This window comes from Budorcas taxicolor, chromosome 2, assembly GCF_023091745.1.
Source record: "Budorcas taxicolor isolate Tak-1 chromosome 2, Takin1.1, whole genome shotgun sequence".
Taxonomy (NCBI): domain Eukaryota; kingdom Metazoa; phylum Chordata; class Mammalia; order Artiodactyla; family Bovidae; genus Budorcas; species Budorcas taxicolor.
In genome coordinates, this window is record NC_068911.1 from 121269509 (window position 1) to 121297271 (window position 27763).

Here is a 27763-nt window from a genome sequence, read left to right on the forward strand (position 1 = left end):
CCCATTGATGGAGGAGCCTGGTAGGCTACAGTCCATGGGGTCACAAAGGGTCAGACACGACTGAGCAACTTCACTTTCACAATGCTATGATAAGCATATATATTGATTATTCCCGTATTAATGGAATTTCAATGAAAAACAGTATATATATATTTAGTAATTAAGCAATTGTCAAAAACTTACTGAAAAAATGTTATGATATATACCTTCCTGCCAACTTGTATTTTTTTTTTTTTTACTTTTTATTGCAGAAAAATTAAATTATGTACTGCAGTAGAGAGAAAGGTTCCAGAACTTCCAGGCATCCCTTACTTAGCTTCAACTGTTATTAACTCATGATCATTTTTATTTCATCTATAAGCTATCATCCCTCCTCCTCTTTTATTATAGTGAAGCAAATTCTAGGTATCACATAAGTTCTTCTGTAAATATTATAATATGAATTATTAAAAGATAAGAACTCATAAAAGCATGTATCCACAGACTGGTATTAATTAGAAAATTTTAATGATTTTTGAATACTGTGAAATATCCACTCAGCATTCAAATTATCATTTTTTTCATTTATTTTCAGTTTTTTTGAAGTTTTTCTAAATCAAGTACAGTCTGACTGATTCTATAGAACTGCTAGCCTATTCATTAAGGCCTAATCTTTATACTTACTCTAATTCTAAATCTATTTCTATTATTAAGACCAGTTGTTTATTGAATTCCTACTATGTGCTATTCCTTTGCATCCTTTCTCCCAACCCTTCTCCTCACCATGAGATTGAATTCATTCCTGTTTGTGTTAGCCTGAGGTTGAGAGAGTCACTTAGGAGAGCAGGAGAAGGTCATAGCACCAGGGTCCAGGCCCAGGTTAATCTGCTCCGAGGCTACCAGGGGCACAAGTTCTCTCCAGCATCACCTTGTCTCCTAGCACCTCCTCTGAATTCCTTGCACACTTTCAGACCTAGTCATTACCAAGCTCTTCTTTCAGTTCTTCTCAGGCTACTCCTGATCACAGAAGGCTCCACCTCTGGGATTCACTGTCTTTGTCATTCACACATCATATCCAAGGCCACATTCCATCAGTCTTATTTCTTTTCACATGTGTTCTGTCTTCTCCAAATCTAATCAGCACAGTTCTTTCCATGATGTAGGTGATGAAAGGATGTTGCCAGTGTTGGTTATTGTGATCCTAGAGTTTTATGATGGTTATTAACAATAATCACCTTCAAGTGAAGATTTTTCTGACATTCAGCCCAGTGGTTTCAGATGTTCAGATTAATCAGAGGGCTTAAATATGATCAGAGAACTCAAACTCTTAGATTATAAAAGAAAAGAAACAGGGAATAAATCAAATTCATGTGTTTCGCTGAATTTAAATTGAAATTCACAGTGTCTAAGTAATAAAAATAGTTATAACTGAGGCTAGGGAAGGAGGAAAGAGAAATTTGATAGGACAACTCTAGTTTAAAAAGTGTTTTTCATTTTAATTTACTGTCCCAAGTATAAAGAAAAATGTAATATGAATGCCCATTTAATATTGTTAGTATTTAATATACAGAATGATCTGAATTACACTTATATTCGAACACACACAGAAACATCCCATAAAGGCCATTACTATTTTAACTAGAAGATAGTAGCTCAAAATGCCGGCCACATGTCCCTGAAAAGATTCACTTATGAAAAGAGCTTGAAAAAAAAGAAGAAACATGCTTTAATCAAGCTGATGATCAGCTAGAATCCTCCCAGTTACCAGTTTCTGTGTATATCTCTGTAATGAGGAGTACTGATGCTATTCTAATCTGCATGAGACATACAAAACACTCTCTCTTGAACTTTTAGAGAAGAAGGAACCGGTATTCCCAACCTGCTAAGCAATATGCATAAATATGCCACTTAAATTTTCTTTTGACACCATTACAGACTGTTACAGAATTTTCACGAAAGTAGAACAAATCTGCAGTGGAATTAGAACACAAAAGCCAGATTATTTATGTTCTTGGTGCCACTGATTCAATCAGAGAATTTCATGGGGATAGTCAACCTATCATTCAGGAAAAAGAGAAATTAATCATGTTAATATAGATTCACATGTTTTTCTTTAACCAACAAATACCTATTGTATATCAGGGAACTATACTCAATATTTTGTAAAAACCTACAAGGGAAAAAAATTTGAAAAGAATAGATATACATACATGTATAACTGAGTCACTGTGCTGTAAACCTGAAACTAACACAATATTGTAAATAAACTATCCTTCATTTAAATAAGTAAAATAAAATAATTGATCTAGGAGTTGGATACCTGTGCCTTTCCTACTGTTTCCATGGATTTCCTCCCCTCCATTTCTGTTGGTCCTCACACATTTTGCAATACCATAGAGAATTACTTTCTCTCCCAGTATCCTACTCTCAGTAGTTTTGCACCCACTCAACATCCTCCCAACCCATGAGAAAAACATACAAATTGTAAGGATTTCAGTTTTGAAGGAAAGAGAATCCAACGCAGTTTATTTCTACTGTGCAGGAGGTAGGGACATCTCATCTTTGTTTCTAAAGAAATCAACCTGGCACATGGTAGTTATTCTGCAAATATATGTGAAACCAGGCCTACATTTCACAATGAACATCTGAGCTTTCTCTTCTAGCCATGCAACGTTATTCAAGGTGATTAACCCTGGAAAGCCTCATGTTTCTTCTTTGTAAATAGGAATGATGATTTCTGCTGCTTTAAAATTATCGTGGGAAACATATTCTATAATTCATGTAATCGTCACACAGTGACCGAAGTGTAGGAAAGAAGGAGTAAACAAGCAGTGATGACTCTCCTGAATGTTTCAGTGTGTGCTTTCCTCTCTGATATTTTGCAGAGGTTTCTGCTGTTTTTGAGGCTGGCACTTCAGTAACTTACATGTTTCAAGAACCCTACCCAGTGACCAAGAATGTGAGCCTCTCTTCTTCAGCGATTTATGCGGATGCAGCCCTATCCAAAGAAAACATTGCACTGAGCTTTGTGACAGCCCAGGCACCCAGCCTCTTGCTATATATCAATTCTTCTTCTCAGGACTTCCTGGCTGTCCTGCTCTGCAAGAATGGTGAGTTCCGATTACATGAAGCCTGTGGAGTGTCATTCTGGACTGGAGGGCCAGTGCATGCCCTCCAGAACTCTGCATAGTTTCAGTTTTAATTTGGTCCCACTGGGCAGCTTATTTCCAGATCTCCAGACCAAACTTTGGTTGTGTTTTACCTAATGAGTTGCATTGGTACTCAGGACCTGGGTCAATTCTCTGCTGAAGTTGCGAAGGCATTGGTTTTAATTTACTTTAAATATGTAGCAGTCATTCTTTAGTATTTATTCTGTGCTGGAATCAATTAAGAACAAAGGAGATCATCAGCATATCTGAATTTCAGAAGGACACGCATGACATATATCCTGTCATCTATGCTGCAGGATCTTTTACTGAGGGCTGTTAAAACAGTTGGCATAAATGCAGGCTGTTTTAATACAAGGTGATTGCCTTGGTCTTAAAGAGAAGCAATATATGTGAGTCATAACCTTGTGGAGTATGGGGCTGGGTGCCAGGAATCAGGTGTTGGAAAGAATGTGGGCAAAATGAAATATGCAAAGATTAGAATAATAAAGGGATGAGAATCCAATTCATACAAGGAATGTTGATAGACATCAACACTGAACATTTTAATGTCTGTTAACAGAAATCAGGTTTCCTCCTCATATGACTTAATTCCACCCTGCAGTGATGAGAATCATTTATGCAGTCATGGCCAAGGACACTTTGAGATCAAAATCCTAGAGCATGATTAGAACAGTCCAAGAGGGCAGAAGTGGAGAGCCACATATTGTGTTCTCAAGGAATTCTTTCTCATGATCGAGAATGTCTTTCTTCTCTTGTAACCTGCTATATAGTGAGATGAGTCTGGGCTTTTGGACCATCCACCACAGGGATGGACTATGGGGGTGGGGAGGGTGGCATACAAGAAGCCAGGGATACACTCTGCGCCCTCTCTAGACCTTAGATGGAAACTCTAGAAATTTCTCTTCCTCTATTTTCCTTGGATTTATTCTTCTATGTATCATCTTGCTTTCCAGTTTTTTATGACGCAGAAAACTAAGAATAATATTCAGACCATGGGTTGAATCGGGCCTGATTTACAATAGCAACAATGCCTAACTCTAAAGGACTCATTCCTTCTAAAAGCAACATGGAAGGGAAGAAAAAAAAAGAGAAATAGGGATAATGAATGGTCAACCAAGAGTAAGAGTAATGGTCAACCAACTTAACAGTAAGAGACTCTACAAGAGAAAAGGAAAACATTACATGTTATTAGACCTCTTATTTATTAGCAGATTTTATATGATTAGGACCATTATAGCAACATGTCAGCTTTTAAATCTTGCCACTATAATGTCTTTGTAAGGTCAATAAGGCTGGCTGAGGACACGGAGGCATGGATTAATTGATTAACCATGAATTAGGCCAGCCAGCTAACTCATGACAGCTGGGACCAGATGCTGGGTCTCTGAATAATCAGTAATCTTTCCTCTAAACTAGATCATTCTCTTCTGATGTGACTGAATTATAGTCAGATGATTACAGAGATGAAAGATTTCCTCCAAAGCATCTTTTGGCTATGGTTCTATGGGCAGTTGCCTATGGATACAGATAATGCATATCAAAAATATCTATATCAGATTACATATCTATTACTCTGTATACCTTATTATTTATATATACATATATCAAACTGTACACCTGGGCACTATTCTAATTAATTAATTAATTAATATAATTAATGTAAAGATCACTTAGGCCCAATAATCCTGTGTGATTTGTGGTATTAATATAATTAGTATCTTAGGGTTGTAGAATCTAATGCATATAGTTGTTGCTCTTTGTTGTTTAGTCACTAACTCAAATCCAACTCTTTTGTGACCCCATAGACTGGCTCACCAGACTCCTCTGTCTGAGGATTTACCACTGAGCTACCAGAGAAGCCCTAAGGCATGTAGACAGACATTCAATAACTTGCTTAAAATATCACAGTTAAGAAGAGCTGGGTTTCAGTCTTTCCTCCTAAAATCTAGTAGATAGTCTGTAGCCTAAGGGATAAATTAAAAATGTTATATATATATATATAAATAAATTGCTTGAAAAGCAGCACATTTTAAATAAACTTAATTGGGAAGACATTCTTTTTTATAATTGAATTGTAGGTGGTTTAAAATGTTGTGTTAGTTTCAGGTGTCCTACATAGTGATTCAGTTATATATTAAACAATTTTCGTTAATTAAATTGTTAGCCACTTATTCGTGTCCGACTCTTGAGACCCCATGGACTGTAGTCCATCAGGCTCCTCTATCCATAGAAATCTCCGGGTAAGAATACTGGAGTGGGTGGCCATTCCCATCCTCGGGGGATCTTCCTGACTCAGAGATTGAACCTGGGTTTCCTTCACTTCACGTGAATTCTTACTCTCTGAGCCATCAGGGAAGCCCAGTTATATATACATACCTATTATTTTCAGATTCTTTTCCCTTATAGGTTATTATAAAATATTGAGTATAATTCCCTGTGCTATACCTTATCTATTATATTCAGATTATTTTACCTTATTGGTTATTATAAAATATTGAATATAGTTCCCTGTGCTATATAGTAGGTCCTTGTTGGTTGGAAGGCAATCATGAATTCTTCCTTAACCTCTATTTTCTTATACTCTAAAGCCTCACTTCACTGAAAGCTCTACCTACCCTAAAGGCATTTACATGCTTGAAACCCTGGCTAAATGCTGGAAGCAAGGAGATACATATGCCGTTTGTTGGCTTAAGCTTAAATCTCAGGGCTGGTGTAAAAGTCTTACAGGTCACTCAAATATATAGGAAATGGATTTCCAAGCTGTGGTTAGTAATAGAGTGTTCTCCCTCCCCTCACTCAGTTTCAGAGAATTAGTATTCCCCACCTCCACCTCATCCCACCCCAAGGTTCTAGGAAACTCTTGTTGAAGCACTGGAAGACTCAGTGATTCAGGATGCTGGACATTTCCTGCTATCTCTTCTTTCTACAGAGAAACAACTAAGATGTGTGCTCATTCATCCATTCTTTTTTTCTAACAGGCATAGCTGCTTTACAATGTTGTACCAAAAATGAATGGAATACACGCATACATATATCCCCTTCCTATGGGACCTCCCTCTCCTCTCCACAATCCCAGTCCTCTAAGTCGTCAGAGACAACCAAGCTGAGCCCCCTTTGCTATACAACAGGTTTCCCCTAGTCATATCTTAGTGCTACTCTTTCAGTTCATCCCACCCTCCCTTCCACCCCTGTGTCCACTAGCTCATTCTCTACATCTGAGTCTCTATTCCTGCCCTACAAATAGGTTCATCTGTACCATTTTTCTACATTAAACATACATGTATTAATATATGGAGAAGGCAATGGCACCCCACTCCAGTACTCTTGCCTGGAAAATCCTATGGACGAAGGAGCCTGGTAGGCTGCAGTCCATAGGGTCTCTAAGAGTCGGATACGACTGAGCGACTTCCCTTTCACTTTTCACTTTCATGAATTGGAGAAGGAAATGGCAACCCACTCCAGTGTTCTTGCCTGGAGAATCCCAGAGACGGGGGAGCCTGGTGGGCTGCCATCTATGGGGTCGCACAGAGTCAGACACGACTTTAGTGACTTAGCAGTAGCAGTAGTATTAATATATGATATTTGTTTTATTTTCCTGATATTTCATTCTGTATGACAGACTCTAGGTCCATTCACATCTCTACAAATTACCCAATCCCATTATTTTTTATGTCTGAGTAATATTGTTTTGTTTATACATATCACATCTTCTTTATTCATTCATCTCTTGATGGACATTTAGGTTGCTTCCATGCCCTGGCTATTGTAAATAGTGTTCCTCTGAATATAAGAGTGTATGTATCTTTTTGAATTATGGTTTAATCTAGCTATGTGTCCAGGAGTGGGATTGCTGTGTCTCTGGGTCATTACTAGTCCCCCTGCACAGGATCAGGACCTAGGGAGACTGACCAAAATAAGCAGGATACAGTATACAGTGCTGTCTCAAAACAAGAAAGAAGAGAGACTCAAACACAACCTTCAGCTTTTTCAAAGACAGTCTAGATAAAGGGACTTCAGTTGCCCAGATTCTCAAGCAATCTAGCTGTAAGTTAGATTTTGCCTAACTTTAAGGATGAATTTACTAAAAATTCAGATATTATAACTGTAGAGTAATATACCTGGTAAAGAATCCGCCTGCCAGTGCAGGAGATGCAAGTTAGATCCCTGGATCAGGAAGATCCCCTGAAAAAGGAAATGACAACCCACTTCAGTATTCTTGCCTGGAAAATCCCATGTACAGAGGAGCCTGGCAGGCTACAGTTCATGGGGTCACAAAAGAGTCGGACATGACTTAGCAAATAAAAAACAACAACAAAATACGTTGTGTGACAGTGAGTTTGTCATTGGAGGTCTTCAAAAAATAATTACATGGTTTGTTAGAGAAACTATAATAACTCTAGCAGTGGATGTCAGAGAAAAATAACCTCTTAATTTCTTGGCAAGTTTTAGGTTTTGTGATTCTCTTTTCCACGTCTATGTAGTCTTACATTTGTATTTCTTTTTACTAGAGCTTCATTCATAGACTTGGAAATGCTTGTATAAGGAGTTAAGAATTGGTATTCTATAAGTTGGGCTTCCCAGGTAGTGCTAGTGGTAATGAACCCACCTGCCAATGCAGGAGACTTAAGATACTTGGGCTTGATCCCTGAGTAGGGAAGATCCCTTGCAAAAGAAAATGGTAACCCACTCCAGTGTTCTTGCCTGGAGAATCCCATGGACAGAGGATCTTGGTGGGCCACTGTCCATAGGGTTGTGAAGAGTCACAGACAACTGAAGCAACTTAGCACACACACATTCTTTAAGTTAATAGCATTCTTTAATATTTTTCTTTAATTTTATATTGGGGTTGCAAAAGAGTCAGACGTGACTTAGTGACTAAATAATAACAAATAGCTGATTTACAATGTTGTGCTAGTTTCAGTATTTAACAAAGTCATTTAGTTAGGCATAGTCATATATTTATTCTTTTCAGATTCCCTTCCATTATAGATTACTACAAGACATCAAATATAGTTCCCTGTGCTGTACAGTAGGTCCTTGTTGTGTATCTATTTTATAAACAGTATAAAATAGTAGTAGTATAAAACACACAGTAGTGTGCATCAATTAGTCTCAAACTCCTAATTTATTCCTCCCCCCATTTCTACTTTTGTAACCATAAGTTTGTTTTCTGAGTCTGTTTCTAGTTTGTAAATAAGTGCATTTGTACTATTCTTTTAGGTTCCACTTATATCATATGGTATAATATCTGTCTTTATGTCTAACTTACTTCACTTAGTCACAGAGAACAATACCTGTCTCCTTCATAAAGCTGTTATTAAGAAAGATGAATTACTGTATAGAGATGTGCTGCTGAAATTAGAAAATACTATATAGTATTTGTACACAATTATTATTACTGCAGCTTTATAAATAGTAAGCCGACTAGCCAGGATTTTATTATTACCTTCATTTCTTCCACAGCAACATCAATAAAAAGAGATTTATTTTGGGAAAACAAGGGTTCCTACAATGTGTTTCCAGTATGTTCACAGTATTAGTGCTATGCCCAAGTCGCGGAATCTCCCAATGACCACCAGGGAGCCGGTATCCAATGCAAAAACAAGAGAGTTTTTATTACCAAGCTCCAGCGGCTAAGGAGAGGAGCCCCGAGTTTTGGATTACACTGCTTTTATTGGGAATATTCAGGTGAAAGGGTAAAAAAGGGGGTGTTCAGGCTGAAAGACTACTAATTGGTTACCCTCTTCTATAGGGTTGTGTGTGGATTTCTGATTGTTTTTTTTACTTCCACAGTAAATCATTACTTCCAAGGTTAATCACAAAGGTAAATCATTACTTCCAAGGTAAATCACAAATTCTTGAACTTAAAGTCGGGAGGTTTAACCTAAGGGCTGATTGGCTCGTGCACAGTGGAGCAAGTTTAGGCAATATCCAAAGTCTAAGTCTGTTTGCCCGGTACCTTTGCAAAATGGAGCTCTTTTATAAGATGGAGTAGCTTAGGCTCTTCATTAGGTCACTAATCTCATTGCCAGTGAAAGATATGGAGAACACTGAATCGTAGCAAATTAGAAATATTGCTAATACAACTTTGATACATTTCAGTGTAAAATATGCCTCCAAAAATATTAATGGAAGTAAAGAATTCTTACAGATTAAAAAAAAGAAGAAGAAGGAAGAGTAGGGCAGCAAAGATAGTAAACTTTGGGATAGCAGTTAGGAAAGCAAAGACAGTTAATTTGAAAGAGTCTCTGGCAGGAATTTAAAAACTTTTTTGTTGGTGTATAGTTGATTTACAGTGTTGTGTAGTTTCACGTGTACAACAATGGAAAGGATTTTATAATAGGATTGATTCACACCTTCTGAGGTGGAGGGAAATGTTTCCTGTTAGGACAGCTTTCTTAACCTTTCTTTGATTTAAGATACCTTTGGGAATATAGTGGAAATTATGAGGAGAGGGTCACTCTTAAAATGAGTCTTTCTTTGTTCCCAAGAGGAAGAAAATGCCCACAGCCAACATCATACAAAATGGCTTAAATTTTGGCACTCTGGGTTAAGAAGCCAGGGCCTGGAGACCAGTAGATGAGCTGTATAAATACTGAACATATTCCTGGCTTGCAAATGTATTTAATAAGGGCATCCAGGCCAGAGGAGACAGAACAATGGAATTCAAAGCCATGCTTGTAAATTTCTCCCTGGCAGGGTTTAATCTGGCAGCTTTAGAATTCTCCTTTGTCCTTTGTCATTGTTCTTGAATTTTCTCCAATTAGAGACATTCAGGTTAAGCTGTTGCTTTCTTTTCTAATGAAAACAGGTTCTTCCTAAAGGAAGAAAAGGATTTTAATTTCTGAGATGGCAGAACAGAGGCAGAAAGGGAGATATTTTGGGGTCAGAGAGTCCTTAGGAAATAGAAAGCAACTGTGTTTCTAGAACCTGGGGTCTGGGACCACAGGCAATGGCAGTTGGAGGAAAGAGAGCAGTTGAGGGAGGAAAAGAGTTTAGAGAAGATGAGAATGTTCTAAAGAGACATTTAACATTCACAGCATTTTATTGAGTGATGGCTCTGCCTTCCTTCAGTACCAGGAAGTTCTCCTTCATACTTGTCATTTAACAAATATTCACAGAGCACCTTCCTTGTGGCAGGCACTATTTCCTGTGTAGGAGAGACAGAGATATACAAGATCTTGTAACCAGCCTAGTCTAGTGACAAAGTAAAAAGCAAACAAAGGCAACAATGTGTCATGTGCCATGGCTAGCATAGAGGCTCAGGTAGAGTGAGCAAGTCTTCCTGGGAGGTAGGGTCAGAAAACCCTTCGTGGAGGTAATGACTCTTAAATTGGTCCCTGAAAGATGTCAGTGTTCTTTACATGACATTATACTTGTTAACAAAATAAGTTGTTTTGATTGTTCCTCATTTTCTCCTTTTTATTCCCAGTACTATGTTCGATACAGGATACAGGATGCTTGGGGCTGGTGCACGGGGATGATCCAGAGAGATGATATGGGGTGGGAGGTGGGAGGGAGGTTCAGGATTGGGAACTCATGTACACCCATGGCTGAGTCACGTCAATGTATGGCAAAACCGATACAGTATTGTAAAGCAAAATAAAGTAAAAATAAAAATTAAAAATTAAAAAAAAATAAAGAAAATTACTTAACAAAAAAAAATATTCCCAGTACTTATGAAATATTTTTTTAACCAATCAATTCCCATTTCTACTCTTTTATCATCTGTTCTTCTCGACTCTTTGATGGCAGGTTAAAAAAAAAATTTTTTTTAATGTGTGATCATTTTAAGACCATCAGTCTTGGGTGAAATGACTTCTGCACAAAATCCAAACAGGACTCCAGGTCACCTTCCCTCTGGCTCCTCAGCTGCCCTCCAGCACCAAATGGTATATCTATCTGACTTTCCTTCAGCAATTTCTTTTTATCATTTTTTTTTTCTTTTTTTACTGTATGTCAATATATTCATAAGATGCACTGTCTGCATTTGTGATTGAACACAGCTTGGAGGGAATAATGATGAACCCAGACACTTCACCTTTGGAACAGACTGACTCAAGGGAGATAGGGATGAAAAGGAATCCCGAGAGGGAGTGTCTTCAAAGTACAATCCTCAATAGCTGTAGCCAGGGCTACTACGGCTACTTTCTCAAGAGAGACTTTCAAAGTTTCATCTACCCCATCACCCGGTCTCTGACACTGGCATATGCTTGAGATTCCTCAGAGTCACAAGAATTCTGATAAACAGCTTGAGAAAAGCATGCATCTGAAGGCATGTCTTCTTGGCCTTACTAAACCCTGATTGCTTTTATCTCTGGGCTTGTATCAAACAACGCTTTGCTGCTTGGAATTTAAAATTCCCAAGTCTTTTTATATCACCCTGACTTTGTTTGGGTTGGCTCATTTGCTACATTTCTGAGCTTTCCAGTCATTTCTTGCTTGGAGATACCAGGTCCTGCTGGACCTCTATCCTCTGCCTCACAATAATATGACTGTAACCTTGAGAAGTCACTTCCTCTAGAGGAAGGACAGTGATATAGGTAGGAGCAAATGGTGTCTCCAGTATTATTATTCAGTTAGTCCACCATGCTGTGGAGTGGGCCTGAGAGGAGAAATGGAGCTGTGACAAAACTGAATTTTGGTCATGATTCTTAGGTCTTTAGTCTTTGTTGTAGGGGCTTAATGTTTTTGTGGTGTGCTCAGAAGTCCTTAAGGATTATTAATACTTTGGACTGAATCATGTCCCCATAAAAGGCATGTCTCTACTGTGTTTGTATTTAGAATAATGAGATAATGAGGTTAAATGAGGCTATAAGGGGGAACCCTGATCTGATAGTGTTAGTGCCAAACCAGACCTTTCTCTCACCCTCTTTCTCTCCTCTTTCTCTTTCTCCCCGTCCCTATCTCTCTCTATCTTTCTATCACTGCCATGTGAAATCACAGTGAGAAGGTGGTTGTCTGTGAACCATGAATAGACTTCTTATCAGAAACTGAATTGACTGGCTCCTTGGTTTTGCTGACCTCCGGGACTGTGAGGAAAAAAAAAAAAAAATTGTTTTTTGGGTTATTCAGTCTACAATATTTTGTTATAGAAGCTCAATCAGTCTACGGTAAAGATAAATGAGATGATGCAAGAGTATGAGCTGCATAGACTGTAAAGCACAAAACACCGTGTATTTTCTTACTCATGATTACAAAATAATATGAATTATCTGCATGCTTGGGTGAGCATGCATGTGAACTGTAGGCTTCAAGATAACTTAGATGCAATTTGAATACAAAGAGGACATAAACATTGTTCATCTGCTAGAGTCAGAGTACCTGATGAATTGGGCATTCCCCTGAGGAAGGAAAAAGATGAGACATGGGTGCCCACCCTTCACATGAACTGCTGTCACCAGGCACAGATGGCAGCTTTTGATGTACAAAAACATGACATCAGAAAGAAAAAAAAAAAAACTTTAAGAACGACTTTCTCAAATGCTTTCTGAATGAGACCATGGGAAACTCGTCTGATGTTTCTAAAAGAAAGAGAGAGGAAAAAAACAAAACAAAACGAAAGAGCAAGGTATATGCATAGGATGGATGAAGACAGTTCTTCATCCTGAAAGACCAGTCCCAGCAGGACACAGCTGGAGAGACACAGTTAAGTACCTAGGAAATGCCCTCCCTCACCTCCAACCCCTCAGACTGCGGAGTGGGCTGAACAGCCTGTGCCAGTGTCTAAGAAATCAAAATAGAGGGAATGGCAGCTACTGACTCTGTGTGCCAAGCCCTTGAGAAGAGAGGTAATCAAAAACTAACATAGAAGTAAGATGAACAAAAATAAGAAATTACAATTCAATCTACAAACATCTATTGAATACCTACTGGAAGCTGGGGCGACGATAATAAAATGTTGCAAACTGGATGGCTCCATCTACAGAAATGCATTTTCTCACAGTTCTGGAGACTGAACATCTGAGATTAGTGTGCCAGCAGAGTTAATGTCTGGTGGGGAGTCATCTGTTTGGTTGCAGACACCACTTTCTTGCTGTAGGATCACATGGCCTTTCCTCAGTAAAAGAGAGGAGAGAGGAGTGGAAGGGCTCTACACTGTCTCCTCTATAAAGGCATTTTTTTCCTGTTAGATCATTGTTCAACCCTTGTAATTTCATTTAACCATAATTACTTCCTTAGAGGGTCCATCTCCAAATACAGCTACACTGAGGATTAGGGCTTCAACATATGAATTTGAGGGGAATACAAACTTTCAATCCCTAATGACTATCATGAGCTGGACAAACTGTCCTTGATGCTGAAAACTGAAAAAAAAAAAAGAAAAAGAACTAATATGGTGTAGTTGGCTTCTGGGTGATTCTTGAGGTTAGTTTCCATATACAATTGATTTTCATAATGTTAACACCTAACAGAGTACCTAGCATATAGTTGGCCTCAGTATTCTTGGATGGAATTATGTATTTTGAGTCTAGTAGGAGAAAGAGGGATGTACTTAGTAAGTGTTGGGTGATAATCAAAGACTACCATAGGCTCCATGAGGAGACTTTATAGGTTTACAGACATCACTTTGCCAACAATGGTCTGTATAGTCAAACTATGGTTTTTCAGTAGTCATGTATAGATATGAGAATTGGACCATAAAGAAGGCTGAGTGCAAAAGAACTGATGCTTTTGAACTGTTGTGTTGGAGAAGACTCTTGAGAGTCCCTTGTATAGCAAGGAGATCAAACTAGTCAGTCCTAAGGAAAATCAACCCTGAATATTCATTGGAAGGACTAATGCTGAAGCTGAAGCTCTAGTACTTTGGTGACCTGATGCCAAGAGCCAACTCACTGGAAAAGACCCTGATGCTGGGAAAGGTTGAAGGCAAGAGGAGAAGAAGGCAACAGAGGATGAAATGATTGGATGGCATCACTAACTCAATGAACTTGAGTTTGAGCAAACTCTGGGAGATGGTGAAAGACAAGGAAGCCTGGTATGCTGCAGTCCATGGGGTTGAAAAGAGTTGGACATGATTTAGTGGCTGAACAACAATATATTGAAGAGAGAGGGCAGGTCCTCCCAGGACATCCAGAAAACACCTTAGTGATTATGGGCATGAATAGAAATATAAATTCTATTAATGTCTTTTAAAATGCTTTTCCTGAGATCCTACTCTGTTCCCTGTAATATACCTGTGAGTGGCAGCTTGTTTGGGCAGCTAGGCTCTGTGGAGCTGTCTTGCTTTGATTACCTTTTTATGGAGGCTTATTTGGTCTTCTCACTTTCGTACTTTCCAAGTTTAAACTACTCTTCAGAAGTGTTCCAGAAAATGAGTAATTGTTTATTTCATCAAGGCTGGTTGCTTACAACTGTCATGAGTGTGTTTAGTGTGAGAATCGAGAGAAATATTATCTGCTCTTAGGCTTCACTGCTGGTAAGGAGAGGAAAGGCCTGCACTGAGTGCCTTGGTTTCTTCATCTATAAATTTGGGATAATTTGCAGTGGTCAAGGGTCTCACAGCAGTGTTCTTGAGGATTAATGAAATCCTGTTTGTAAAGGTTCTGAAGAAAATCAGATGGAAAAACGTGGGATAAAGACAAAGAAGAGTTATTACTAAACAGACCAAGGAGCTGGCTGATGACTGAGCCCCCTTGATTCTCTTTTTTAAAGCCTAATGGAGAGGGTTGAGAAACTCTAATTAGAGGCTTATAGATTAAGAAAGTAGTTGAAGTCAGTGCAAAGAAAGCTTTTCTCAGATAAAAGACATGTTTTTATTCTGCTTTGACCACTTGACCTGTAAATACTTTTATCTCGAGATGTGGAACAAATTCAGCAGAAGGCCCAAGCCCAGGGCTCATTCAGTTTTCTGTGCAGTTAATTACCTTTTGTGCAGCCAGTCAGTCTTGGATTATCATTATTGCTCTTAATTTAAAGTTATTGAAAATGTGTTCCCACTTTAATAAGTAGCTTGACCTCTTGATGCCTAGAAATAAGGGCTCTGGAAACTGGATCCTCTGTCTAGCACCAAATTGAGGGGAATAGTGAACAAGTTCTAAACCTCAGAGTCCAGTTTAAATTCCCACCACAGTCCTCAAGAAACCTCCCTCAACCTCTCGACTAGAATACAGTTAATAGCAGCCAATTTTATAAAGCACTTAATGTGTGCGGAGCTGCAAGTTTAGCACTCTACATACATTCATTCATTTAATTCTCATCTGACAGCTATGGAGTCTGTGTCATTTTTCCATTTATAGATGAGAATACTTAGGCACAGAAAGATTAAATGACTTGTTCAAGAACACACAGCTGAACTAGTGGGGCTGAAAATCTAACACTGCTAGGCTAACCTTTTATTTTATAAACTGTTTTGCTCTATGCTCTGACCTCTCCTCGAATTGTGTACACCACTCTCAAGAACCTGTCAGTTTCTCTTTGATATTTACTTTAGCTTTCATTTAATGTGTGTGCACTGTCACGAATGCCGTATTCACTCTACAGCACCTTGCTTATGGGACTCTATTTAAAAGGAAGGCCTAGAGATTATATTATTAAGTGAAATAAGTCAGACAGAGAAAGACAACTATCATATGATATTGTTTATATCTGGAATCTAAAACAAATGATAAAAATGAACTTATTTACAAAACAGAAATAGATGCACATAGAAAACAAACTTATGTATACCAGAGGATATGGGTGGAGATTATTAGAACTTTTAACATATACTCATGAATGCATATAAAATAGATAAACAACAAGGACCTAGCACAGGGGATTATATTCTATTTCTTGTAATAGCCTATAATAGAAAATAATCTGAAAAATAACATATATATGTGTGTGTGTGTGTGTGTAAAACTTAATCTCTTTGCTAAACACCTGAACTAACACAATAATGTAAATTGATTATACTTTAATGTAAAAATGGTAATATAAAACAGATGGGCCAGATAGAAATGATGTGGCAAAGTGAGAGGAGTGCTAAAACCCCACTGGAATATTTGGTAATGCACTGCCAACAAAGACATTGCCAGGTATCTCTCATATTTGGCCAACTACATTGTGGTGCACACTGAAACACACAGGGCTATCAAGTGGAAAAAATAACATTCCTTACTGATGCCACTTTCTGTGATGCAAGTTGCAGGGACTAGCTGAAGACCCAGAACTGAGACTAGCCAGCTAAGCTTGGCATTCACTCCCAATTGAAATTTCGAAGTGAAATAGTGCATGGGGGGGTGCTCCCTCCTGAGAGCAAGTGAATTTATAATTATTATTAATAATAGGGAATAGGGCTCAGCAAAACTTTTCTGAAAAAAATTCTCAGAAAAATCCCATGTAACAAGGGCAGGCTCTTATTTGACTGTGAAGTATAAAGGTGCACATTTATTGTTACCCTCTTCTTAAACTGCTCCATTGTGACATAAAGAAATTTAAAATTTTTGAAATGTAGGAACTCAAAAAGACAAAAAGGACAAATGAGAGAGCTTAGAGTAGGATGGAAATTGGCAACAGATGGAGTCTAACACTGCTTCCTTTCAGGTCTCTTTGAAGGTTAACACTAGCAGGAAGGCATCCTGGGGAGGTTCAGACCTGGGTTGGTTTGTGCTCAACAGAGGCTGCACTGAGACATGAAGTTGGGGCAAATGGTGTTAAATTTGTACAGGGAGATGTTGACTTTTGGCCCACTTTTCTGTGTTCTGCCAAGGAAGCAAGTTCCTTTCCTCTGCATCTCATGAGATTAGAGATTTATTGTGTAACTCATAGGAATTGAATCAACAGGGATCAAAGCTGTGGGGGCAAGGTTGAGAGAGATGCAGGGCCGAAGGTAGAAATAAAGTGACATTCTGTACACTGGAAGCTGAATTACTAGCTTTATTTTTTCCCTCTTTCAAGAGCTTATAGTGAGGATTTTCTTTTACTGTGCAAAAGTTTTTTCCATAGAAGTTTTTTCCATAGAAGAACCCAACTTCTCCATAAAAATAACTGCATGCTTGCACAGTTGGGGCAAATTCTGGAGAAAAAATTTAAAAAGAGATCAAGGGAAAAAACTGCCATTTTGAGGAACCTGGACCAATAGTAGGGGACTGGGAACAAAAGCAGGGTACTGTATAAGGTCTGCTGTATATGGTACCACTAAGGGGGTGGGCAAACCACCTAAACCACTTTTCCATCCTGACCCCTGAACACACTCCTCACCCTGTATAAGGAATCAACTCACCCACTGTCAACAAGGGAACTTGTTGTTCTCTTTTCCCATGGCTACAGTAGGGGCCCCAATAAAGCCTTTCCTGAAAAAGAAGCAAAATTTCGTACCTCCCTCCATTAAAAGCATATCATACCCCCAAAAAATGTCCAATATGATTTGCAAGAAAGAGAAAATAGTTGGGGAAGGGCCATTAGCAAAGATGTAATTGAAAACACTTTATAGGATAAAAAAAATTCACGTGAATGTTCACTACCCTACATAGCACGATGAACAGTAGAAGACATACAAAGGCAAAATCCCAAATTTGCTGAAAATGAAATCAAAACTCAGACTTGCATATGACTTCTTAACAGAAACACTGGAAGTTCAAAGGTAATGGAAATGCATATTCATAATTCTAAGGGAAATTGAGTTTTAAGGGAGGACTCTATCTTTCATCCAAAGATCTAAATAAATATGTATTTATACATAAAAGGGCAGAGTTACCTTGCATTGTACTTTAAAACTGTTTTGGCACCTTTATTAAATCACTGCTTGGTATGCATGTGTTAGTTATCTAGTGTTATATAACAATCATTCCTGAATTTAGTCAGTTGGTTTCCCCCAGAGGAAACAGTGAGGAAAGGAAGGAGGGGAGAGAGAAAGATTGGGTAGACACACAAAATAAGTGTACTTCATATTGAAATCAACATCTCTTACAGCAGTGTCAACTAAAACTTGGCACTTTCCATTTGCCCCTACAAGGATTAAATCATGAGCCCTACACTCAATGACCTTCAACAACTCCTAAAGGGAGTTCAGTGTGGAGAAAAGATGTGAGACACTCTGTGCTTTGCGAAAAGCTGGCAAAATGACCCTTCAGATAGTTGGACATTTTCAGAATAGTTTATGATCCAAATTTCTTGCATCTTCTAGTATCTAAAAAAGTACTAAAATCATTAAGAGTGGCATCTGCTCCATGTTACTAGCAATGAGCCTGTGACAAAATATATTCTTTACTGCACATACCCCACTTCAATAAAATCTTATATAATACTGACTTTCCACCGCACCTCTTCAGAGCAGTTTCTCAGAGCTGATAAGCTGTCTCCCAGGCTATAGCCTTCATTTTGCCCTAAATAACAGTTAACTCATAACTCTCATGTGGTACAATTTTTTTTCTCCCAATTGACAACCTAAACTCAGCAAGGACAGATAGAACCCTGTGATGTGGGAGGAGGTTGTATATGGATACTAGGAGGCAGGGATCATTGGGACCATTGTAGAGCCTACCATAATGTGCTCTACCCAAAGAAAGCAGTATTTAAAAAAGACAGATGTGGGATCTAGGGTCAATCATCTGGTATAGTGCAGCAAAGCCATTTCAGGATAACAGCATGCAGGAGTCCTAGTAAGCAACAGTGTAGGCCAGTGGTCTCAACTGGATAGGAGGTTTTGCCCCCCCTTCCCCCCCAGGAAGCTTTTGCATTATTATGAGGCATTTTTAGATGAGAAGTGAGTGTTACTGGTATACAGTGGACAGAAGCTAGAGATGCTGCTAAAAATCTTAAAGACTCAGGGCAGTAAACTGCCCCCCCCCCCCCCACACAAACAGAATAATCTAGTCAAAAATATCAATAGGCTTGAGGGTGAGAAAACTTGGCCTTGAATGAAACGTATCAACATAAGGCTTTAATATGAGAACTCTTATATAAAACACACAAGTGATACATGCCAGCAAAGGGTAATATTTACATCAGATACAACAGCACAGACTTTGAAAAGCAACCTATCTAAAATGTGTAGTAGTACACTTCTATGGCCTTCCCAGGTGGCACAGTGGTAAAGAACCTGCAAATGTGGGAGACGCAAGAGATGTGGGTTCAATCCCTGAATCAGGAAGATACCCTGGAGCAGGAAATGGAATCCACTCCAGATTTTTGCCTGGAAAATTCCATTAACAGAGGAGCCTGGTGGGCTATTGTCCATGGTGTTGCAAAGAGTTGGACACAACTGAGCACACCAAAAAAGAAAAGAATATATATATATATATATACACACACATAGGGATATCAGGGTGCAAGAAAGAGAATTACTCATTGTCCAGTGTGGGAAAGCATAATATAATGTCTAAAATCTATAAGTCAAGAACTAGCAGTATATTTAATAAAATAAATTTGAAGGAAAATAAGAAGAAAACTCACAGAACTAAAAGTAACTGCATATGAGGAGGACCTAGAAATAAGAAGGAGTAGAGCAGGGGTTGCTTCCTCACCTCTTTCTATACTATTTGGCTTTTAAAATGTATGATTTTTATAAACAATCATCAAATGCATGTTTGAACATAAAACAAATCCATTATTTGAACATAAAAAAAGAGATGTACAGTATTGTTAATTAAAAAATCCCAGCTTCTTTTCCCCACCAGTAAATGCCTATAACTGGGTGAAGAGTATTGGTTGAAGGCACTTTAGATAATTATTGCACAGCTGTACACATACCCTATTTTCATGTTCTCAGTTAGTGAATTGAATCCTCCAATGAATAAATGGAAAAATAAATGAATGAACTTATTTGATAGAAATCATTTAATATAACAAATGATTCTACTTCCTTAACAGTTAAGCATACTTTATTTCGATAGTCTGTGCTAGAACCACTAAGAAGCGGCCTCATTGCTGTAACTGTTTCAGGTCTTCATGTCCATGAACTTGACAGAATAAGTAATGCTTGATATTTCTCCTCAGTTTTCCTCATGGATACCTTATCCCCAGGCTGGCATTTATTTGTTTATTTTTAACTTTTAAAATTTATTTTACTGAAATACAATGTTGTGTTAGTTTCTATTGTGCAGATTTCAGTTATATTTTATTATTTTCATATTCTTTTCTGGTATGGTTTTTATCATAGGATATTAAATAGACTTCCCTGTGCTATACAGTAGGACTTTGTTGTTTATCCATTCTCTATATACTAGTTAGCAACTACTAATCCCAAACTTCCAATCCATTCCTTCCCACCTTTCCTCTGCCTTGGCAACCACAAGTCTGTTCTCTGTGTCTATGAGTCTGTTTCTGTTTTATAGTAAGTTCGTTTGTATCATAATTTAGATTCTGCATATAAGTGATGCATGTATGCTGTTGCTTCAGTCGTGTCCAATTCTTTGCAACTCCATGGACCATAGCCTCTTAGACTCCTCTGTCCCTGGGATTATCCAGGCAAGAATACTGGAGTGGGTTGCTGTTTCCTTTTCCAGGGGATCTTCCTGACCCAGGGATCAAACTTGCATCTTTAGCATGTCCACACTGGCAGGTAGATTCTTTATCATTGAGCCACATGCAAGCCACATCACTGGCTTGCATTACCTAGTATGATAATCTCTGTATCCAACCATGTTGCTGCAAATGGCATTGTTTATTTCATTTTATGACCAATATTCCATCGTATATATGTTCCACAACTTCTTTATGCATTCATTTGTCAGTGGGCATTTAAATGGCTTCCATGTCTTGGATAACCTGAATAGTGCTGCTATGAATATTGGGGTGCATGTATCTTTTTGAATTAAAGTTTTGTCCAGTTATTCACGAAGGAGTGAAATTGCAGGATTATGTGGCAACTCTTTTTTTAGTTTTTTAAGGAACCTCCATCAGTTCAGTTCAGTTCAGTCGCTCAGTCGTGTCTGACTCTTTGCTACCCCATGAACCTCAGCATGCCAAGCCTCCCTGTCCATCACCAACTCCCAGAGTTTACTCAAACTCATGTCCATTGAGTTGGTGATGCCATCTAACCATCTCATCCTCCATCATCCCCTTCTCCTGCTGCCTTCAATCTTTCCCAACATCAGGGTCTTTTCAAATGAGTCAGCTCTTCACATCAGGTGGCAAAAGTATTGGAGTTTCAGCTTCAATATCAGTCCTTCCAGTGAACACCCAGGACTGATCTCCTCTATGATGGACTGGTTGGATCTCCTTGAAGTCCAAGTGATGCTCAAAAGTCTTCTCCAACACCATAGTTCAAAAGCATCAATTCTTCTGTGCTCAGATTTCTTTATAATCCAACTCTCACATCCATACATGACTACTGGAAAAACCATAGCCTTGACTAGACAGATCTTTGTTGACAAGTAATGTCTCTGCTTTTTAATATGCTGTCTAGGTTGGTCATAACTTTCCTTCCAAGGAGTAAGTGTCTTTTAATTTCATGGCTGCAATCAACATCTGGAGTGATTTTGGAGCCCCCAAAAATAAAGTCAGCCACTGTTTCTACTGTTTCCCCATCTAATTCTCATGACATGATGGGACGAGATGCCATGATCTTAGTTTTCTGAATGTTGAGCTTTAAGCCAACTACTTCACTCTCCTCTTTCACTTTCATCAAGAGGCTCTTTAGTTCTTCTTTGCTTTCTGCCATAAGGGTGGTGTAATCTTCATATCTGAAGTTATTGATATTTCTCCCGGTAACCTAGATTTCAGCTTGTGCTTCATCCAACCCAGCATGTTTCATGATGTACTCTGCATATACCTTAAATAAGCAGGTGACAATATACAGCCTTGATGTACTCCTTTCCCCATTTGGAACCAGTCTGTTGTTCCATGTCCAGTTCTAACTGTTGCTTCCTGACCTGCCTACACGTTTCTCAAGAGGCAGGTCAGGTGGTCTGGTATTCCCATCTCTTGCAGAATTTTCCACAGTTTATTGTGATCCACACAGTAAGGTTTTGGCATAGTCAATAAAGCAGAAATAAATGTTTTTCTGGAACTCTCTTGCTTTTGCCATGATCCAGTGGATGCTGGCAATTTGATCTCTAGTTTCTCTGCCTTTTCTAAAAACAGCACATCTGGAAGTTCACGGGTCACATAATGCTGAAGATTGGCTTGAATAATTTTGAGCATTGCTTTACTATTGTGTGAGATGAGTGCAATTGTGTGGTAGTTTGAGCATTCTTTGGCATTGCCTTTCTTTGGGATTGGAATGAAAACTGACCTTTTCCAGTCCTGTGGCCACTGCTGAGTTTTCCAAATTGGCTGGCATTTTGAGTGCAGGACTTTCACAGCATCATCTTTCAGGATTTCAAACAGCTTAACTAGAATTCCATCACATCCACTAGCTTTGTTCATAGTGATGCTTCCTACAGCCCACTTGACTTCACATTCCAGAATGTCTGGCTCTAGGTGAGTGATCACACCATCATGATTATCTGGGTTGTGAAGATCTTTTTTTGTACAGTTCTTCTGTGTATTCTTGTCACCTCTTCTTAATGTCTTCTGCTTCTGTTTGGTCCATACCATTTCTTTCCTTTATTGAGCCCATCTTTTCATGAAATGTTTTCTGGGCATCTCTAATTTTCTTGAAGAGATCTCTAGTCTTTCCTATTCTACTCTTTTCCTCTATTTCTTTGCATTGATCACTGAGGAAGGCTTTTTTTAATCTCTCCTTGCTATTCTTTGGAACTCTGCATTCAAATGTGTATATCTTTCCTTTCCTTCTTTGCTTTTCACTTCTCTTCTTTCACAGCTATTTGTAAGGCCTCCTCAGACAGCCATTTTGCTTCTTTGCATTTGTTTTTCTTGGGGATGATCTTAATCCTTGTCTCCTGTACAATGTCATGAACCTCCATCCATAGTTCATCAGGCACTCTATCAGTTCTAGTCCCTTAAATCTATTTCTCACTTCTACTGTATAATCATAAGGGATTTAATTTAGGTCATACCTAAATGGTCTAGTGGTTTTTCCCACTTTCTTCAATTTAAGCCTGAATTTGGCAATAAAGAGTTCATGATCTGAGCCACTGTCTGCTCCTGGTCTTGTTTTTGCTGACTGTACAGAGCTTCTCCATCTTTGGCTGCAAAGAATATAATCAATCTGATTTCAGTGTTGACCATCTGGTGATGTCCATGTATAGAGTCTTCTCTTGTGTTGTTGGATGAGGCTGTTTGCTATGACCAGTGTGTTCTCTTGGCAGAACTCTATTAGCCTTTGCCCTGCTTCATTCTGTACTCCAAGGCCAAATTCGCCTGTTACTCCAGGTGTTTCTTGACTTCCTACTTTTGTACCCCAGTCCCCTATAATGAAAAGACATCTTTTTTGGATGTTAGTTCCAGAAGGTCTTGTTGGTCTTCATAGAACCATTCAACTTCAGCTTCTTCAGCATTACTAGTCAGGACATAGACTTGGATTACCATGATACTGAATGGTTTGCCTTGGAAACTAACAGAGATCATTCTGTTGTTTTTGAGACTGCATGCAAGTACTGCATTTAGGACTCTCCTGTTGACTCTGGTGGCTGCTCCATTTCTTCTAAGGGATTCCTGCCCACAGTAGTAGATATAATGGTCATCTGAATTAAATTCACCCACTCCCATAAATCTTAGTTCGCTGATTCCTAGAATGTTGACATTCATTCTTGCCATCTCCTATTTGACCACTTCCAATTTGCCTTAATTCATGGACCTAACATTCCAGGTTCCTATGCAATATTGATCTTTACAGCATTGGACCTTGCTTCTATCACCAGTCACATCCACAGCTGGGTATTGTTTCTGCTTTGGCTCCATCCGTTCATTCTTTCTGGAGTTATTTCTCCTCTGATCTCCAGTAGCATATTGGGCACCTACCGACCTGGGGATTTCGTCTTTCAGTGTCCCATCTTTTGCCTTTTTATACTGTTCATGAAACCTCCATACTATTTTCCAGAGTGACTGCACCAATTTACATTCCCACAAACAGTGTAGAGGGGTTCCCTTTTCTTCACACCATCTCTAGCATTCATTATTTTGTCACTTTTTGATGATGACCTTTCTGACTTACTAACATGCCCTTTTAATATTGGCCTCCTTGTGGGAGTTCTGGCTCTTTTGGAGAAAAGATAAACCCTCCCTGAGAAGGATCATCTTTTCTCATGACTTCAATTAGTGATTATGTAGGCTATTCGTGACTTTGGGAAAATTATCTAAACGGCTTCACTTGGCTTTCCCATATAACTCTACATTTCCCAAATGGACGTCAAGTTTACTCCCCCCCACCAAAACACAGATTTGCTTGCTTGACTTTTCCCTTTCTCAGAGATGTGCTCTATATTTACCCAAGTGCCCAAGTCAGGAAGATATCTTATCCTTATCTTCCTCTTTCTCACCTCTCTAGAGTTCATTAATCACATAGTGTTATTCAATCACTTTGCATTGCATTGCATTGACTTCCTCAGCCTCTTTTCTAGCTATCTAGTTTTTATGTTCCCACTATGATTATCCTTATTCTGGCCACCCTAATCTCAGAATCATAAGACTGCCAAAGTGTTCAAATACCTCCAAGAACCTCTATGCCTGTGCTTTTTAAAATCCATTCTCTCTTCTGACCATGATGATATTTTTTAAAAAAATTTCAAATGTATTCATGTCACTCATTTTTTGATTGCTCTTCATTGCCCTCAGGCTAATTTCCAAACTCTCTTCCATTCTAGATTCTTGCTTTTCTATGAAGTTTTAATTCTTATTATTCTCACGCCTCACTCTACCCTCTTCCAATATTGAGTTATGTTCAGATCATTGAATGTACCATGTTCTTTGGGACTTTGGGTCTTTTCACCTTTGCTTTTCTTGAAGCACTTTTTCCTTTCCCTCTTTCAGGACTTCTTTGCTGGCCAACTAATTTCTTCAAGTCCAAGTTTAATGTCACTGCCTGGAAGCATTCCTAGTCGCTTCGCAAAGACTATGTTAAGTGTCCTTTTAATTAATGCAGCAGCCTATTATAGAAATTGTCACAACCTCTGTTAATTTCTTGGCTCCACTGCTATGACTCTAATTCAAGGACTAACTCAGCACTGCTCTTGTGCCATCTGGGGACCCAGTGTCTACACATGATAAATACTCTACCATGATAGACAACATATTCTAGTGAAATTGCTTAAGAGCTTTGAATGACAATAGGGCATAATCTTTTTTTTTTCAAGCCAAGAGCCTTTTTAGAAGTATATTCTAATGGTTCATCTTTAAAAGAGTTCACTGTCTTATTTTCCGTATTGCACTAAAGTACAGCTAAGAACCAAGGAGAACAGATGAAATTGGGTAACACCTTCACTTAAAAAACATGAATGAAGCTAAAATGAAAGAAAAAATTTAAGTAGGAAATTATAAAAATGGATTACTCTTATCTTCTTACTTCTAATTTTGAGAGGTACTTTTCCTCTCAAAGTTTGTTAAAGGTCAGAGGAAAAATATCTTAAAAGGGATGCAATTTGATACTTGTAAAATTCCATATTTAAAAAAGATAGAGGAAAAAATGCGACCAAGTCTATAATGATAAATACTGTTGGATTTTTGTTGTTTGAATTGCGCTCTGTAACTGGGACCTGTGAAAAGAAAAATGAGATTCAAGAGGAAATGCCTGATGGTTCAAGTGAAAGCACAACAATAAAAATCAAAGAAACAGCACACGTAAATCCCCTGTGAAGGTCCTAATTTCCAGCTCTCTGTAGCAATAACTAAATAAGTCTGGGTGTCCTGTAACAGAGGCCATTGACATTTGTCAGGCTTTTCAATAAATTGACAATGAAAAGCTAAATCCGTGAAAGGTGGGAGATAAATTAACACACAGCCAAAGGTACTGGAGAAATAAACAGTGGTTTCGTAGCTGAAATATTTTTTTGATAAAGTAATAATCCCCTGTAATCTCTCTCCAGCATTAAATAACAGTGGGTCTTTGTGCTGGCAGTTTAATTTTGTTGGCTGCCCTTGTCTTACAAATATATTTAGTGGAGCCTGGAATATCATTTTGTGCTGAAAGCTGAAGCCTTTGTCATGCTGAAGCTGGGCAAAAGCAATAAATCAAGGACACAGTGAAAAGGCATAGAAATGGGCTATTGGAAACTTATTTCCCCAGAGCGGGTGAGCTTTCTTCTCCCAAGAGCAGGTGTATTGCATCAGTCATGTCTTCCTGTTAAGCACCTGTACTGTAATGATATTGACTTATATCTACATTGCACCTTCGTTGGCACTGTGCCAAAGTGCTTAAGATGCATCTATGGGCAGAACATGCTAAAAATAGCATCATGAGATTATACAACCCTGGTTTACTTTTCTTCTTTGCTTTTCCTACTTGATGATCTTTCCTCCTAGGAAATTGTTCAGAGATATGCAACATTAGCCTCTATCATGTGTTTCACAATTTGTGTCTCACCAATTAATAATTAATTTTTTAAAGTTAAGGGACCTTTAAAATAAAATTTGTATATGTATATATGTATATGTAATTTATATATTATATATAAATGTATTATGTACATATTGTTGTTGCTGTTTAGTCACTAAGTCATGTCTGACTCTTACAACCCCATGGACCGTAGCATACTGGGCTCCTCTGTCCATTAGATTTCCTAGAAAATACTGGAGTGGATCTTCCTGACTCAGGGATCAAACCGGGGTCTCCTGTATTGCAGGCTGATTCTTTACCACTGAGCCACCAGGGAAGCCCATTATATACTTATATATTATAATTTTATATATGATTTATGTTGTATATACATGTAATAATATATACATATATATACACACACATACATCTAAACTTATTAAGCCAAGACTAATGTACTTTGTGATGAACACTTGCCAAACTGATCATTATTTTAAATGGGTTACAGAGAAACAATATGGAGATATATCTAGGGTGTTGGGTTTACTTTTAGCAACACAAAGTGATAAAAATCACTGTACTAAAAAGCCAGAGAACTGGGTTCATGAATTCATTTCCCATTGCTAACTGCTATCATCTCACAAACTCAGTGGCTTAAATGAGCACCTATTTGGGTGTCCTTAGGTCGGGAATCCAAACATAGCTCCTCTGGCTTTTGTTCAGAGTATCATGCTGCTGTCAAAGTGTCAGGTGGGCTGTAGTTTCATCTGCTTCCAAGCTTTCTCTGGTGTTGTCAGAACTCAGCTCCTTGGGGTTTTAGAACTGAAGGTCTGATTTCTCTCTGGCTATCAGAAAGGCACTGCTGCCAGCTCCCAGCTCCCAAAGGTAGCCAAAGGTATCTGGTCACATGGTCCTCTCTAAGGACCCTCAGAGCTTACTCCCTCAGGCCAGCAAGGGGGCAGCAGCATATGTATGAATGGTTGAATCTTGAAATGTAGTCAAAGGAGTTGCATCCCACCACCTCTGACATATTCTGTTTGTTAAAAGCAAATCTCATATCCGTCTTGCTTAAATTCGAGGGTTGCAGTCCTATGTGGGGCTGAACATGAGACCCACCCTAGAATCTGCCAGCCACATTCCTAGTGCTTTGTGCTCATCAAAAACCTGATACTCTTATATATTCACTGAAAGCAATAAGAAAGAGTGACTTGTATACGTGAAAACAAAATTGATAAACTTCACAAACAATGTGGAAAGAAACCAGACATAATAATGTATATTCTCTATAATGCCAATTTCTATATCTTCCAAAAAT

The 27763-nt window shown here is 38.5% G+C and overlaps 1 protein-coding gene across 1 annotated transcript in view; it reads left to right on the forward strand.

Annotated features, from left to right (window-relative positions):
* Positions 1 to 27763, forward strand: part of CNTNAP5 (contactin associated protein family member 5) — a 1081620-nt gene that overhangs the window by 930056 nt on the left and 123801 nt on the right. The window contains exon 19 of the mRNA XM_052655589.1: positions 2865 to 3089. Within this exon, the coding sequence (XP_052511549.1) occupies positions 2865 to 3089 (225 nt within the window). The remainder of the gene's footprint in view (positions 1 to 2864; positions 3090 to 27763) is intronic.